Source organism: Sinocyclocheilus rhinocerous, unplaced genomic scaffold, assembly GCF_001515625.1.
Source record: "Sinocyclocheilus rhinocerous isolate Xijiao unplaced genomic scaffold, SAMN03320098_v1.1 scaffold256, whole genome shotgun sequence".
In the NCBI taxonomy this organism is placed as follows: Eukaryota; Metazoa; Chordata; class Actinopteri; order Cypriniformes; family Cyprinidae; genus Sinocyclocheilus; species Sinocyclocheilus rhinocerous.
Window position 1 is genome coordinate 233,352 of NW_015632036.1, and position 17,952 is coordinate 251,303.

The following is a 17,952-nucleotide window of genomic DNA, read 5'->3' on the forward strand; positions in this document are numbered from 1 at the left end:
TTCAACACTGATAATAAATCAGCATATTAGAATGATTTCAGAAGGATCATGTGACACTGAAGACTGGAATAATGGCTGATGAAAATTCAGCACTGCTTCACAGAAATAAATTATATTTTAAAGTATATTAAAATAGGAAACCAATATTAGAAATTGCAGTAATATTTCACAATATTACTGTTTTTTTCTGTATATTTGATCGAATAAATACAGCCTTGATGAGCAAAAGAAACTCCAAATCTTACTGATCCCAAAGTTTTTTTTATATACTGTATATACTATATATATATATATATATATATATGTATGTATGTATGTATTTATTTTAGGACTAATTGATGACGGGCTGTTGAATTATTAGAAAATAATGTACACCTGAGGTGGTAGAGAAAGAGAGAGAGAGAGAGATTAAGTTTGTGTGTGAATTACCTGAGTCTGTGCGTCTCAAAACAGAGTTCAGCAGCAGCGTCTCTACTAATAGCGAAACTTTAAGTTCATCTGCTTCAAGAACAGTGCCGTTATTACCTAGCTAGTGAGAAATGACATGTAGCTTTCAAGTTGCTAAACTATTTTACTGCTAAAAATTGTCCGTTTCTGTCACGTTGTTTTGTCACGTTTCTGTGTGAGAGTCCGTCCGTCCTGTATGTGTGTGCGTTTGTATGGGAGAGAGAGACTGGGAGAAAAGGAGTATGTGCTTTCCGTATAACAAAACATAATTTTGTGGCAAAAAGATGGAAATAATTTGTCATTTTTTATCTTATTGTTTATTTATTTGTTTGTTTATTTATTTACTTAGTGTTGTGATGGGTTTTGGTTCTTTTGCTGTTGTAGATTGAAGGACCTGGCTTTGAAATAGCCTAACTGAAATCATTTGGAGAAATGATTCGGACATGTAATGCGGTCAAGACCTGGCTGGAACTACTTTAGCTGTGTGTTTCCCAGAAAATAATTGCATACCTTAGAAAGTTCGTCAGCCAATCAGATTAAAGCATTCAACAGCCTTTTTCATATTTGATGAAACCCAGGAACCTTAAGAAGCTAAAAGACTAAAAAGGAGTTGATATGCCAAGAACCATGTGGAGCTGCAAAGAACCTTTTAGCTCACAGGGGGGTCCGTTGAATGTTAATGGCTCTACTTAGAAAAATTTGTCATCTAAAGGACTGTTGAAGTACCTTTTTTAAAATGTTGGAACATTCATTCCTGTGAAGCCCATTGTAATGAAGTAGATATTAGAGCAGAAAAGCGTGGGTGGGCACACTGCTCTTAGTTTAGAAAGCTATAGCAGCGCAGCAGTTCATACAGTAATGAACTCTCAAGCTGTTCATGTGTTTACCACAAATAACCTTTAGTACGAACAATCAGAGGATGTTACTTTAAAGGAATAGTTCACCCATAGTTCATAATTGAAACATTATGTGGGTGTGTGTTGAATAAGTGGTGCATGTTGAACTAGTGACTTGTAGCTCAAGAACCTTAAATCTTACACATACACTCAACCCTGGAAAGCATCTCCACAAATTTAGCTCCTCAGTACAGTATATAATCTATTTCTAGGGCTCCAGATAGTGAGTGAATGGTTGCCTTTGCACCTTTAAAAAAATGTCATTATAAATTATTATAATATAATATAATATATACATTAGCAGTGGGGATTTTTCATTTATTTTTTTCTGCAGGTTGCATTGTTCTGTGAGTAGGTGGTGACAAGTGTCTGTCTTTATTAGTGAGTGACTTTATTATGAGTGACTGAATCTTTCATTCAACTAATGCTCAAAACACTGATTCATTCATAAACTAAACAAGTGGCTGTTTTTTTTTTTCAAGTCGTTGAATCATTCACACAAAGACCTGTTTATCTTTTTTCATTGGCATCGAAGGAAAAACAAGTTTTTAATTACACCCACCAAAAATTTGTAGATTTCAAACAACAAATTGGAGTAGAGTATCATTAAAAAGTTGATATAAAAACCTCCTTATGAGCAAATGTAATGTTTTCATACAACTTAGTTTTTATTTGAGTGCTGATTATTTAATACATTTGATGAATTCATTGTTTTTTAAATACAGTATATCTATGGCTTCAGTTTTCTGTGTTTGTAAAAAATTATTTTGGAGCATTACTATAATTTACAGTAAGATGAAATTAAAAATGAATTTTTGAACCAAAAGTTGACAATCCTATGTTATGCTATGCTGTGCTGTGTTGTGCTGTGCTATGTTATGCTGTGTTATGTTGTGCTATGCTATGCGTATAATTTTGGTTGTGAGTGCAGCCAAGCAGTGTGTGTTCATTCTGAGACAAACACGCCTTTATGGCTCTGCACTCATTTAGTTAATTGCATTTGCTTGTCAGCTGAAGCTTTTATGTGAAGAGGGGATTACAGGAATGACTTTACTGATATACACGGCACGCCATGTCGGCTCAATACTGAGGTCATATCTTTGACATTTCTAAATATCTAAATGCTTGTCCCTGCAAATTAAATGCTTGTGGCAAATGAATCAACTAGTGGCCTAAAGAGCAACTTTATCATAAACTTTATTATGTATGATGCTGACCTTTAATGGCACACTGACAATTCTTCTTTGACAACGTGTATTTTACTTATGATTCTGTTTATTCTACAGTGTGTCACTTATTTCGTAAAAATTCATTATTTTGTTTTTGTATGTGTGTGTATGCTGGTATGTGACATTCATCCTCCTGCACACACACACACACAATTCATGTTTTTTTAGATCTTTTTATGATCTAATGTCACCTTCCACTCATTAGCACTTTAAACTAGCAGGACGTGTGGCAGGTCAAAGGAAATAGAGGCTTTTGAAAAAAAATACTGGTGTGACTGAGCAATGCAAGAGAATAACACCGGTGAGAGAGCAGGAGATGGATGAGGTTAAATGGTGAGGAGGACATTAATTAAAAACCGTTGAGCAAAAGACGAATAGCCTACTCTTAATTATACATGCGCTGTGCACACAAACGCACTGGTTTATAAATGAATGTGACTGCTTAATATGAACTGTGCTTAATATGATCCAAAGACATTGGATTGATGTATCCTGTGTTTTGGAGTTACACAGCTTTTTTTAAAGATTAAAGCAAGCAATCACACAGTGGTTTGTGAAACGGGGCAAAGAATTTTGGTGTCAGTGTCAAGAAAAAAAAGTAACTTGTAGAGTTGTCAGTGCTTTTGGGGGGAATGTTCATATCACATGTTTTACATTTGGCAGTACATTAAAGCTATATGTGAATGTACTGCCACAGAACAGATGTGAAGTTAAACTTGTCTTCATTCTGTCCATCATAGCATTGTACTAAAAATGATGGTCTGAAGCTGTGTGTGGTTGGAGCATGGGTTTGGAGGCCAGTGTTTAGCTGGGTTAAGTATACCTCTCTGTGTGAATGGTTAGTAAACGAAACCTTATATCACCCTAGGGCAAAGCCAGCCATCTGTATTCTGTCATTATTGTCAGCCACAGACCATACAATGTACCCAAACTATCACCCAGACACACACAGTAGAAATGATTACAAAGTCATTCTGCTTCTTGCACTCAAGTACATACACATCACTCAATTATGTGACACAATCAGTCATACTGAAACAAAGTAGAAAAGACATTTTTCCATTTGTTTATGTGTGTGCATGTAAGTCTTTATGAAAACTCTCTGAGACTGATGTGGATAAGTTTTTCTGCCGCTGTAAGCAGTTGTTTACTGCTGATACCAATAACAACCATGCTCTCAGCCAATTCACCTTTAATGCACATCAATACTGTCTGTGAACACTTGCTTACATAAACATAAACCATATCATGTAGACTTTTTGAGGATGTCCCTCAGGTTTGATAAAGATGGATGCTATGGTCATTGATTACTTGTTCGTTCTTTCACATGTAGAGGTGTTTGTGTGTATCCTGAGTTCAGATGACCTGTTTCAACATGCTGTACCTCCTCTGTAATTACACACACTAATATGTCTGCCTTATATACTGTCAATCAATCAAACTCCTCTAGACTTCTGTAGCTAGTTGTCTGCACTGTACATTGGAGTGTTTTGCAATGGTTTTGACCTTTAAAGTGCCCTGTGAATGGTTCTGAACCCCATAACCCCGGCACCCCTCACCCAAACCCCAAACCCCTTATTGGTACCTCGTATTATATTATTATTATTATTATTATTATTATTTTGCTCTATTGTATGTTTTCTTTTGCTCCAGAGCAGTGACTCAAGATGAATGCATGTGGTCTATTAACTTTTGTTTTTCGCCTTTTCCCTTTTGTTCTCTCCCTCTGGCTGTCCACCTCAGATTAATTAAGAACAATATATCAGTCATTATGATCTTTTTAGACATGACTGGAAGGAAATTCACATTTGTGGTTAAATTTCTCCCCCTCCTTCCCTCTCTTTCCTCTCTTTGTCTTTTATATTCACACAAAGATACACATTCTTACTTCTTATGGGTAAAACACACACAAACCGGTTCCTCTTCCTCTTCTCCCATTAGAATATACATTGTATGATGATGTTAATTACATTTAACTTCAAAACTTTGCACAACAAAAACTTTCCTCAAAAAAGGAAGATAGGACAACACTATGAAGAAATGAATCATAAAAACCAATTGGAAGCAATATTCCAATTGGTTTTTATGATTCATTTCTTCATAGTGTTGTCCTATCTTCCTTTTTTGAGGAAAGTTTTTGTTGTGCAAAGTTTTTGTCGCAGCATCTGTATGTATAGCTTGATATTCATTCATTCATGGACATCTTAAGAGCTGAAAAGAAGGTACCTTCCACTGAGGATGATGAATGAGAGAAAGAGAGGGAAATGTGGGACTGGATTTAGTCTCGCAGCAAAAAGAAAGCACAAGCACGAGAGAAAGAGATCCTGTCCCTGCTGTGGTGGCTTTTTAAAGCATGTCACGAGCAGACACTGATTTCCACTCAGCGACAATAAAAGTCAGTGACAGCCGTCTCTCTAAATCCTCATTGACCTGTTATGTATAATGGACTTTACAGAAAGACTTGGCTCTGAGAATCTTTCCTCACATCGAGAGTTTAAAGGAAGAACAGTAGGCCTTGATGACATGGAAACAAAGTGCATTCTACAAGTTGTGCATTTTTTCCCCTTTCACTCTCACTTGGGTTGTTTGGCAGTGCAGAGAACAGGTTAGATGCTCACCTGAATGAACAGAGATGTGTGCTGGGATTATCAGAGCAATACATCTGCAGGAAAATAATGTCTTATGTCCAGAAGTGTTCCTTGAATTTGAAATAAGATATCAATAGCATATCCCTAAATATCCCTAAATCAACCCTGGTCCTGGGCGCCCCCCAGCACTGCACATTTTGTGTGTTTCCCTAATCAAACACACCTGATTCAACTCATTAGCTCATTAAAAGAAACTCCAGGACCTGAAATGGGTGTCAGATAAGGGAGACATACAAAATGTGCAGTGTTGGGGGGCGCTCAGGACCAGGGTTGAGAAACACTGCCCTAAATGCATATCTTAGAAGGGACTAAGATTTGTTTCTACGAAACAGAAGCACAAAGCAAGTAAGTGAGGATGAGTGTGAGCTCTGGTTCAGGCAAGAGGAGCTGCTGCATGCTAATCAGAAGTGTTTATATACAGAACAATCCATGCAAGCTATAATGAGTAGTAGACAGAGAATTGAGAATCATTCTGGCTAGTTTTTGTCTCTCTTGTCCCTCCATGCCTTTGTACAGAACACTTGTAATGCTAAATGTATTTCTACCTAACTTTCTGCTGCAGTGCACACAAGTCTGTGTATTCTCCAGGAAAGCTTTTATGTATTTAAGTGTTCATTATCTCTTAAGCATTAGACAAACTTTAGCCATCTCTGTGTGGAATGTGAATGAAGATCAACCCAAGCTGTTGAGGCCTAAACTGCTTCTGTCCTCACTCGACCTCAGCTTCTAAAAACACAGAGATTATGACTAAACCTGTACAGACAACCACATTGGACTTTTAGTTTAGATTAAGCTGGTGTTTGGAGAGCGCTAACCCACATTCCAGGGTGAATCATTGGTCTCTCCTTTTTGTTTCTTCTTTTCCCCTTCTTTTTGTTTAGTCTGCTCAATCACATTATGAAGTGCTTTTGTGATTCCCATTTTGGCCGTTCAGTCGCCCTGATTTCCAGCGTACACACTCCCATCATCTCTCACATCTTTACTTCCAATGAGAGGACTAGAGAGCAAATTAAATAGAAGGTTTAATTAAACTCTGATCACATGAGTCTTTATTTGCATAAGAATTTGGCCCCGTGTATGTGTTTGTGGGTGAATAAGAGAAAGAGATTAGGCACATAAAGAGTGATATACAGACCATAGAAGAAGAAAAGCAGACTGGGATGGACTGAGATTCTTGGCTCACAGTTGAAACCGTTTCTTTACTTTTCACCCTCTGCTCTCACAGAAACCATTTGGTGTTATCATCATAACACCGTCCTCAGTTTAACATTCTTGAAAATGCATACGTGTGTGTAATGTTTCAATTGTGAGTGGCAGTAGTGAGACAAATGAGGTTTGTCTGGATTGGATTTGACAAAATTGAGCAATGAACTGATTTTCATGACCTCCATAAACCTTTTTAGTAAGAAGCTTGGAAGAGGGATTTCTGTCTGCATTTTCAAAAGAAACAAGCATCGTTTCTTCCGAAATGAAGCTTTGTGTTTTGTAATGTCAAGATGTTCTCATGCTCATAGGACTGGTTGTTGTTTTGTGTTGTTCCAGGAGCTGCTTATTCAATTCTTCAGGGATGGTCACAGGATGATGATGTCACTGTGGAACTGTTGAGGAGGAGACGCTGGCTTCTCCTGGAGCCCCTTCCAATGGAAAGTAACAAAGCCAGTCAAGACAGTTTGAAGCCTGAGTCTCAGGATTCACCTGTTATACTGACTGATGACAACGCAGACAACAGCTCCCAAAAAATGGTAGCCTTTAATCTTTAACAAAATATTAATTTTCCCTAAGGGGCCATTCATGCCTTTTTCCATTCCACTGCGCTACTTTTCATTGTTTTCCTATGTAAACACATGCTAGATGGACATCTTTGACCATTATGCTTGCATGTTTTGCCGCGTCTCAAACATCACACAGCAATCTAAAAAAAATGAAGTGCTCAAGTAAAAGAAGTTCAACTTTTAGAAAATGTGTCGTGAGACCTTAGGACACAGGTTATCAAACCCTGGGTCGTGACCCTCTGGTGGGTCGTGAGACTTAAAAATAACAAACTTTATTAACAAAATTTAACTTTAATAACAAATTAAACAAACAACAGCCGTCTCACAGCTAAATGCTGCATAAACGTAAACAAAACCACAACGTAAAGTCCCAGGCCTGGTCCTCTCTCACCTTGCTTTCACTGTTGTCACTCCTCCTTTTATACTTTCAGACCTCCTCTGTGGAGTTCCAGACCGGTGTGTGGCGCAGGTGTCGCTTCCACCATCCTCACTCCACTCTCACAACTTTGGCCCCGCCCTGCTTCACGCCTCTCTCTCTGATTTTTTTTTTCTTGAGAACCAAATCATATTTGAATGATTTCTTAAGGGTCATGTGACATTGAAGACTGGAGTAATGGCTGCTGAAAATTCAGCTTTACCTTAGTGGGCTGGTCTTAGTGGCCGGGATGAGCACAATGAGGAGTTGTACATCCATCTATGTGATAATTTTAGGCATATGAAAAACATCATGCACATGTTTTCAGTATTGAATTAGTTTCCCCACATGATGATTACTTCAAAGCACTTTGTGTGTACACAGTATGTAGTTGCTAATTGTAATGGCCACTGGCTGTTTCCTTTTATGTTGTTTTACAAGGTCTGTGTGATGGAGCTTTAAGGTCCATTCACACCAAGAACGATAACTACAAAATTAACTATATTAGCGTCCACATCAGAGGACGATGTCGTCTGTTTATTCTAAGTGCACGCTTCTCTACCGCTTGAAATTCTCGAGCTCATTATAGCAGGATTGATTCTGATTGAGTGTCAATGTTTTTATCATTCATCAGCTGGAAAAATCATTCTGAAAGTGATTCCAATGATATTGTTTATCTGTGCCTTTATCGTTATAGCTGTGGTGTGGATTCTTTAATATTGAGAACGATTTTTAGAACCATATCTTTTTATAGTTATCGTCCTTGGTGTGAACAGGCCTTAAAGGCGCAATAGGAGATCTTGGAAAATGCTAACTTTAGCCTGATAGCACTGAAAGCGAATGTCCCACCCTCCCTGCAATCGCCGTCCAAAGCCACGCCCCCTGAATGCATATACGCTCACTCACAGACCAGAGTACCAGAGACAACATTACTACAATAGGCTACATCAGGTTCCCAATTCCAGCCCATGTTCCGAAGTGAAGTAAACTTCAACGGATTTCCCCTGCTCAGGGAGTAGGGAGCAATGAACTCTGTGTAGGGATCATATCGATCAGAACCCAGTTCATGCACGTAGCTCACTTCTAACGAGCTGGTTATCTGAATCGGGTGTGTTAACTAAGCGAGACATTCAAAATATGCAGAGCGGGGGGCGCGAGGACTGGATTAATCGCTGGGCTACATCATGCGTCATTCACCGGTGAGAAAACTTTAAAAGTACTACAATACCAGGAAGGAAAATCGGGTTGTTGATTCTCTGGCATTCTCGCTCTGTCTGCACAGCGTACGTGAATGCACTGATGAGGTATCCTGTCTGCGCGAACCGGGTGCGCAGAGGTATGCTAAACATACGTTGACAGGCAGGTAGGAAAGCTTATTAAAACGCTCGGACCGAGCGTTTTGATTGGACGAACATTTCTTGATCCTACGCCTTCCACAGACTTATTAAAACGCTCGGACTGAGCGTTTTGATTGGACGAACATTTCTTGGTCCTACGCCTTCCACAGAATATATGAATACATTTAGACCACTTAACTTAATGATTGCTATCGGGATGTGAAGAGACTTTCAACCAGCATAACAAAAAATGTTTCTGAAGACAATCACCTATTACACCTTTAACTGTTTGAACTCCTACCAGCTCCTGTATACAAACAAATTCCTGTATAAAACACTCATACACACATACACTAGGTGCATCATTTATTTCACATACAACAAAGTGCTTCTGTCATTTTTTATTTTGTGAGTTTCAAAGGCTTGAATTTCTGTTGCTTTTTTATGACATGGCCTCAGGCTTTAATTTAGGCTTTAGTTTGCTTTAGTTTCAGCCTCTGCTTTTGCACTTTAAGAGATTAAACTGTCAAAGATTGCATACCTTATATTCACCTCTCCTTAACTTTGACATATTTCTTTCTTTATGAGAATTGTATTATTTATATAATTCCATGTGAAATTCTTCAGTGCCAGAGTTTTTGATAAGACAGTGCAGAGAATTTTGATCAAGTTTTTTCCTCCTAGGGTTTTACAGACAGCCTTGCCTTGCTCGGTAAACAACAATAGATCAAGCCAGGATGATTTCATTAACGCTCTAAGTGTCATGTCCATTGGCTCTTCTTTTGGATTGTTAGTTTGTCATGCATCATGTCTTCTACTCACAGAGCATGTGTCCATACAGGAATTCATATATATTTGTAAAGTTATATTTTTGGCTTTTTGTTAGTATTTATTATGACAGGACAATGACGATTGGAGAGGAATAATCATGAATAATCATGTCACACTCATAGCCTTGGTCATGTGATCAAGTTTTTTTTGTCACACATTAGACTAATTGGTAGACAAAATATTAATTTTGCTTCGTTTTTAAAACCTACTCATTTATAATAATTGGATCACTGGTGATAGCCTTTGTGGAAAATGGACAAAAGCTTCTGTCAAATGAATAAATGTAAAATGTAAATGTAATGGTCAGTAATTTGAGGGATACAATTTCTCTGAGTTGATTTTCTTTCCGTTAGTTGATCATGTTCTTCTCTCCCTGTCCAAAGCATTATGCTGTTACTAATCAGCAGTCATGGGTTGTGTTTCTGCTGGCACTCAGATTTTCCATCCATTTGCTTGGCAGATGTAACCTGTAGAACTATTCATTTAGTCAAAACATCAAGGTTTTTAGTCACTTTTTAAAAAATTGATATACCAGGAGCATCTCATTGCAAGTATGTGTACACCCGCATACATAAATCCACACTTATCGAAACACGTATATGCCTAATTTATCATGATCTTGTGTCTCAATCACTCAATCATCTCTTTCTCAAATCTTTCTGTTACCCAGCTGGTGAAATGACTGACCCTTTGTTCTTTTCACCTAAGTGGATAGGGAGAACTGGGCTAAAAGAACTCAGTTGACCCTTTTGCAGTTTTGATATTGTCATATTTTCCAGGCAAAGGCTAGACACCTATACAAGTGCTGCTGATCAAAGCTCAGTTCATTAAACCTCTCAGTGTCCCTCATAAATATGTGGTCAGCATTGAAAATGCATATAAACAAAACGAGATTGGCTCAGACTTTTGTTAACATGACTGTATTTTTTTTTTTTCGGGAGAATGTTTGGGTGTGTTTTCAATACTGAAAGACCTAAAATGGTATTTGTTTGTGATATGAAAATCAGAATGGGCTTGTGGCCCTTGATTGTTAAAAGCCTACCATAAACAAATATGGATTGTGTTGGGCTGTTTCTTCTGAGTTTATTAAAGCGATTGTTCACCGAAAAGTGAACATTTCTGTTGTTATTTACACAATCATGCTGTTCCAGACCTATATGATTTTCTTGACAGTAAGTATTGTGTCCTTTAACCTGACTGGCTGTTTGATATTTCCCTGCAGGAGGACACAGATCATAACTACTACACCTCAAAGACTTTTGGCCCCAGTGACCTTATGAGCAAAGAATTATGGGTAAATATCGATCAGATGGACAAGGAGAAGGTGAAGATTCATGGCATCCTGTCCAATACACACCGACAAGCAGCGGTAAGACAGAATTAATTCATTCATTCATCACTCACACACAAATAGAAAGCAGTAGACATCTTCTGAAATGCAAATGATATGAAATTACTACATTTAAGAACAATTACTGTTCATGTTCATTTTCAAACTAAAATAAAAATAACTTAAACAGCTGGGTTTGTCTGTTTGTGTGGATTATGAAAGTAACAGACCAAGTGTTGATCCTCAAATGCCCCATTTCTCTGAAATGGAATCAGGTTTTGGTGTGTCGCCATCCCATTGCTGGAACAGACTGCAATATCCTCACATTGCACTTTCCAAACAAAAGAAACCACAGCGGACAAGCGCACCATAGATTTAGGACAGAAGTCAAATGTATTAGCAGAGTTATGTTTGCTTTAGCCGACCACAGAATGAGTCCATAGAGTCCGTCTAGATGTACACTTACTGTATGTTTTATTGTAATTACGGCCTCTCTCTCTCTCTCTCTCTTTCTCTATCTCTCTCTCTGATTAATAGTTTTATATTGATTCTGCTTATTGTTTAGATCGTTTTATAATCGCAAGCTAAACTCTGTCTTGTTTTCATCCTCAGCGGGTCAATCTCTCCTTTGATTTTCCATTTTATGGGCATTTGTTGCGAGAGATCACCGTTGCAACTGGTGGTAAGTGAACTGTCCTCCTGCATGTGATGTGTGCAGCACAACCAATGATGAGGCTATAAGAGATCGTCTGCCTGCCTCCATGCGATATAAGTATTATACGGCTGAAGTAGAGCATATGATCTATATGAGCTTAAAGAGGAATATATAATTGATTGGTTCTTGCTTGTAGGCATAAGAGCTTGACTGTGAGTCACAGTGTTCTAGTGGATCAGGCTGTGTTTATCAGCTGTGAGAGGTTCCTCTTACAGCTGGCCGTGCATTCTGTAGATATGAGGGCATGGGGATTTTTATTATGATGGTGGTTCATGTGACTCACTGGCTGCTGGAATGTGTCTAAGATGAAGCAGTGAGAGTGAGGAAAAGATAGAAAGAGAAAACCGCTATACAATTTCGCCCTATAATCACATCAGTCATCTCTCTGCGGTTATAAACGGTGAAACACAAGTGATCTAAATTTCCCGGTGATGTTTTCTCAGGAGCGAAAAATCATGCACTGTATCGGTGGTATAAGAGGTACTTTTCCTGCCTTAAAAATAGGTAATAAACAGCACTGGAAAATGTTTGCTAAATCATTCAAATCGGAGTGTCTATTTACATTAAGTCTTGTTGGCAAAGGCGTTTTGCATTAATTCTCTTCCCTTACGCAAAGAAAATATATTTCCTAATATATGAATGATCTATATATATATATATATATATATATATAAACGACATAATGGTATGTTAGAAATTATACAGAATAATATATTGTGTAAATATATTACAATATATTGAATAATACATTTTTCATATATTGAAAATATGTGACAATATATTTACTTGTGTATCACAATATATGTCATTTTATATTCAGTAATACACTTTATAATATATAGATGTACATGTGATAAGATATGGTACTGCATGTGTAAAAATACATTGAACATATATTCATGCAGTATATACACACATATATGGAAATACACTGTGCTGAACAGTGCACTACCATTTTTAAATAAACTAACATATAATTTAATGGTGCTTGGCCAATCGTCTTCCTGACCACAGACTCTACTCTTCTGCACAATGGTAACCCCACAAACTTACACATACCAGAAACCCTTTTACATTTCAAAATAATACAACAGTAAACACTAACAGATATCCCCCTATATTGATATTGAACAAAAACACATGAAATAACACTTAATTTTAACATTTTTACTCTCCTTTAACAGTCAGAAGCAAAGCATGCTGGGAACTAGAAATCTGCTGTAACTCATTCCGTGTATGTGTGTATATATGTGTGTACATACATTCACATTTATATGGGAACATCTATGTGCAATACATACTCAATAAAGGATCAAACAATGCATATTTATTTTTGTCTTCATTTCTAAATATATTTGTATGTGTCAATTTATAGCTATATATATTGTCAATGCATATATTGCTGTATATTGAATAATATAAGCACTAGTTTCCAATATATGGAAATGTATTATGTAATATATTGCATTATATTTTGCAGTATATTACAATATATTTTTGTCTGGTTCAATCAGACAAAATTGCTAAAGAAACTGCTTTGGTAACTAGGACAGGAGTCCGGAGATCAAGGACAGGACAGTGGATTTAGCTTTTGATGTGACCAACTTAGTTTGAATACGCTTTTTTTTCCCGACCATATTTGTCTCCCTGTTCCCATCTCGTATCAGCTGGAAGAGGCTTATTTTAAGTAAAAATGCCAAAAATATTTGAGAAGTGGAATTATAGTGCCTAATAGGTATTTAATAGGCTTATAATTTAAATTTGATGTGGTGTCCTCACGTTGATCAGATGGGCTGGCAGATTGACCGCAACACATGCTCCTCAAATTGTTACCATGTGGCTCCCTTCTTGGACCTTCGAGGACACCTATGCTGATCAGCAAGATCAATATGGCTAGGGGTAGGTAGGGTTGGGCTTTAGAAATAGGGACAAGTAAGGAATTCTGATGTAATAGACGTTCTTCCTCATACTCATCAACAGGCTCTAACGGTAGGCATGATTGCAGCCAAAAAAGTGATACTACTCAATTGGAAATCTCCACAAGCCCCTTGTTTTCTGAGATGGTTGAATGAGATCTTTACATTATCCAAATGGAACAGTTAAGTTTTGGTGAGCTCTCCTCACAGAAAAGATTTGAAGCCACATGGGGACCTATCTTGAGACTCTTGGAAATTTAATTTCTGTATTCTGTAAATCTCCCCTTCAATTTTTTTAAAATATATATTTCTGAAGTATTGGATTTATAAAACAATTGTGAATACTATGTTGTATATATTTGTCAATTGAGGCAGTCCGGGTTTTAATATTCTTAATTTGTGGTTTTCATGGAGCGACTGGAAGTCAGGAATGTTCTGCTGTATTTGACTGTACAGTGAGTCTCTTAAGGATGTGTATTTGTCACAGTGAAGGAGGAAGTGCTCCTCCGTCTCAACAGATCCTGATCTACATTCAGTACAGATTCGCTCTTCTTTAGGTAACCACGTGTTTTATGTCGTCCTCTCTCTATGGCCAGCTGGTGGTCACTCAGTCTGTACTTGGTCAGTAAATGTCTGTGTGTTATATTCCTGACTGAGAGCAGATAGTCTGCCAGACTGTACTCTCTGTTGAGTTTCAGATAACATTGGAGACGACTTTGGTCTTTGGTTTGTTCTTTCCAATGCTGTATGTATGTCTCCTTCTCTTCATTCATAATGTCTTTGATTCTTCCATGTTTTTCAGGGTTGGTGATATCGAGTGCTTTGTTAGTCAGATCTGACACCATTACACAAAGATGACTTTTCTGAGCACTCCTTTAGCCCAGAGCTCCAGAGCACTGCTTTAAAATGAAGAGAATCTTCCGAACTAGAGTTTAAGTGGATGTAATTTATACAGTCAAATATGCAATGCTGTTTTACATTCCATTACTTTATTCAATTTCTGTACCTAAAAACTAATGTTAGACCTACCTAAAAAAAACTGAAAATCACTGTTTATTTTATTTGTATCTTTACTCTATTGTATTTATTTGTGCTGTTGCTTGTAGTTAGATAGATTATTCTTATTTTTATTTGACAGTATAGTTTTTGCCTAAACATAGCACATACCGAACCGTACCGAAACCGTGACTCTAAAACCGTGATACAAACCAAACCGTGAGTAAGTTGAACCGTTCCACCCCCAATATATATATACAGTATATATAATATAATAATAATTTATTTTTTATTTTTTATGTTGTATATATTTGTTAATTGAGGCAGTCCGGGTTTTTTATTTTTTTGTCTGTGTGTGTGGGTGTAAATATGTGTATTTTGTTATCCTATGTTGGTTACTGTTTTTTTGTTTTTAAAAAAATAATAATTTTAAAAAAAAAGAAATGGGGACAAGTAAGGAAAAATAAGTGTGCACATTGCTATAATAAATCATTTTTGAAGATTTGTCTTAATTATTTTATTTTTATTAAATTGAATATGACTTTTTAAGTGCTCTGTGTTTACAGGGTAAGCAACGTTGGTCAGTATAGTCCAGGTTAGCTGAATTCCTGTGGTAAGGTTTGCAGACAAATGTTGAAGCCACATTTTAGAATATGTATGTGTGGAAGGTCCTCTCTCCTTTCTGTGAGTGGGATGGAAGGAGGCATTTATATGGCTAATTAGAGTATTAATCACTTTGGAGACAGGCCAGGGCTGTTTGCCAGAACGCATAGATGAGAAAGGAGGAGACTACAGAGATAAACAGTAGAAAGACAAACAAATGTTCGTGCATTAGTGCCAACAAAAAAAAAAACGTTTTTATAAACAAATTGAGTGGGTTTTATCTTATTTTCATCTTGAAGATTACATTTTAAATGTATTTTTATTATTATTCTATATTGTGAATTTGTATTGTAAAGGTTTATAGATTGTGTGTGTGGTTGTGTTGTGTTTTCAGGGTTCATCTACACAGGAGATGTGGTTCACCGAATGTTGACAGCCACACAATATATCGCTCCACTTATGGCAAACTTTGACCCCAGCCTCTCCAGAAATTCAACTGTCATCTATTTTGACAATGGTAAGAGACAAACGCACTGGACTGTGTGTGTATGTATGTGTATATATGTGAGAGAGAGAGACAGAGAGTGTCCTATCTGACAGAAATATATAGTGGAAAAACATATTGGTACATAAATTGGTCAGACCTACCAATGTTCAAATGCACACACCCTTTAAAAACAATGTATTTTGACTTGCCATAAATCAAACGTGTCACTTTATAGACCATGTTGTTTTCAAGATGCTCTTGTTTACAGAGGCATACAGGATCAGAAACTGAAACTGTTATTAGTAGAGAATATAAGTATTAAATATATTCTCACTAATGTATAAAATATTATGTATATGTTTCATAGGAACTGCTTTGGTTGTCCAGTGGGATCATGTCCATCTCCAGGATTCTTATAATCAAGGAAGTTTCACCTTCCAGGCTACATTACACAGTGATGGGCGAATTGTCTTTGCTTACAAAGAGGTCTGATAGATATTTTTTTCTTCCTCCATATGTCTTTCATCCTGTTTTCTATTTCTCTCCCTGTCTGTGACATGACTCTTCTGTGATTACTTCCTGTTCCATCAGAGTTTGTATGATTGTGTCAGTGTCACTCTCTTTTCAATTTTCCATTTACAGACATGGTCAGGTACCATGCAATGGCAAAGTGACGTAACCAGTACAGTTAAGATATTCCATCAGTTTCACAAATCATGTGCAGTCAAATGTGACATACTTGAAATGCATGAATCCATTTTAATCATCAAATAAATCAATTGTTTTTAACATTATAGTTTTATATATTATATGATATGATATTATATATATTTAAATATAATTTAGTATGTGCATATTATGTTATGTATTTATTATATACATTTAAAATATGTATATTCTATACATGTATATTATGTATACATATCTATCTATCTAGCCCAGCTATCTATCTGTATTTATATATGCAAATGTGTTATGCACTTTACTAGTGTTATTCCAAATAAAAAAAAATATATATATATGCAGCGTTGGAGATAGAAATTGTCAGGGTTTGTGCACGGGGTGAGGCAAGGACTCAGTTGCAAGAAGTTTGGGCTCTTTATTAGCAGAAATTAAACAAAAACAAACAACAAAAACTACCCTGTGGGGGGAAAACACAACTGGCAACTTGAGGCAGGACAGGGCAGGAAACACTATGGCAAACATTAGACAACAAACTGGCACAGGACTGCCAACTCAAGGAGAATAAATAGGGAGCAAACAAGGAGGATAATGTGGGGCAACTGAACCAATAATCAGGTAACAGGGTGGGCGGGGTTAGACAATAGACATGAGAGCACATGGTACACAGAAACAAACAAAACAAGACCCATGTGCTCACACAAATCAAAATCAAAAACACAAGCACATGGCCAGCAACATAATCATAAGCCATGTGGTTGAACAAAACAAGACACGAACACGCAGCGAATGAGAAGACTCATAAGCCATGTGTTCGCACAAAACATGACAACATAAAAGCATGCGACCGAGGGAAACCCGAGCCGAGTGCTACACAACCCTGCAAACAAGCCTGCACTGGCCCTTTACGGGCCCACTTAGGGCTAGACTAAGGGCCCCCAGAGGGCTGCCAGCACAGTAGTGATGCGCGGATGAGCTAAAACGTCACCCGAATCTGCAGCTTCAAATAAATTATCTACCCGCCAACCGCCCGCACCTGTATTTTTGTCTGATTTAGATAACCGCACCCGATCATCACATTCGGGTTCGTACAGTCATGAAAAACCTGGAAAAGTCATTGAACAGCAATTCCCAGGCCTAGAAAGTTTTGTAAAAATAAATAAACTCAAAAAGTTTTTGAAAAAATCATGAAAATATATTTCACAATTCTCTGTATAATAGAATTATGTTTAATCAGATCCTGAATTTCGTTGCGGGATTGCGCATACATCGCATTACTCATTCCCGCAGCTTTCGACTTTAAAATGAGGGAAATTACTGCAAAACCTTTATTCAATATAGCGTGTAGGTTAGATGAGTAAATAAATCCACACAAACCATCAGATGAAAACAGCGTATGTGATTCAGCTGTACCGCGTCTTCTCTCTTTGACTTTCGCTTCACATCGACGCATCTAGAGCTGCTGCACGCTGCGATAGAAGACTTTAGCTCGCGTTTCGGGACAGTTGACAGAATTGTCAATAGCCTGATCGGTCATTGTTGCATCGTCACAAAAATGTATTATTTTCACGTCTTCTTAAGCCATTCGGTACTCGCGCTCTCCAGGGGCGCGTGCGCTCACAGTCACATCCAAAGCGCGTACTGCCAGT

At 37.3% G+C, this 17,952-nt stretch overlaps 1 protein-coding gene across 2 annotated transcripts in view; it reads left to right on the plus strand.

Moving 5' to 3' along the window:
• Nucleotides 1-17,952, plus strand: part of LOC107742120 (plexin domain-containing protein 2) — a 105,917-nt gene that overhangs the window by 60,332 nt on the left and 27,633 nt on the right. The window contains exons 1-6 of one of the 2 annotated variants that reach the window (XM_016555004.1): nt 5,495-5,565; nt 6,763-6,962; nt 10,798-10,944; nt 11,518-11,587; nt 15,530-15,652; nt 15,990-16,108. In XM_016555004.1, the coding sequence (XP_016410490.1) occupies nt 6,861-6,962; nt 10,798-10,944; nt 11,518-11,587; nt 15,530-15,652; nt 15,990-16,108 (561 nt within the window). In that variant the 5' untranslated portion in view covers nt 5,495-5,565; nt 6,763-6,860. Of the gene's footprint in view, nt 1-5,494; nt 5,566-6,762; nt 6,963-10,797; nt 10,945-11,517; nt 11,588-15,529; nt 15,653-15,989; nt 16,109-17,952 lie in introns of those variants that run through there. The other variant, XM_016555003.1, reaches the window with a different exon arrangement.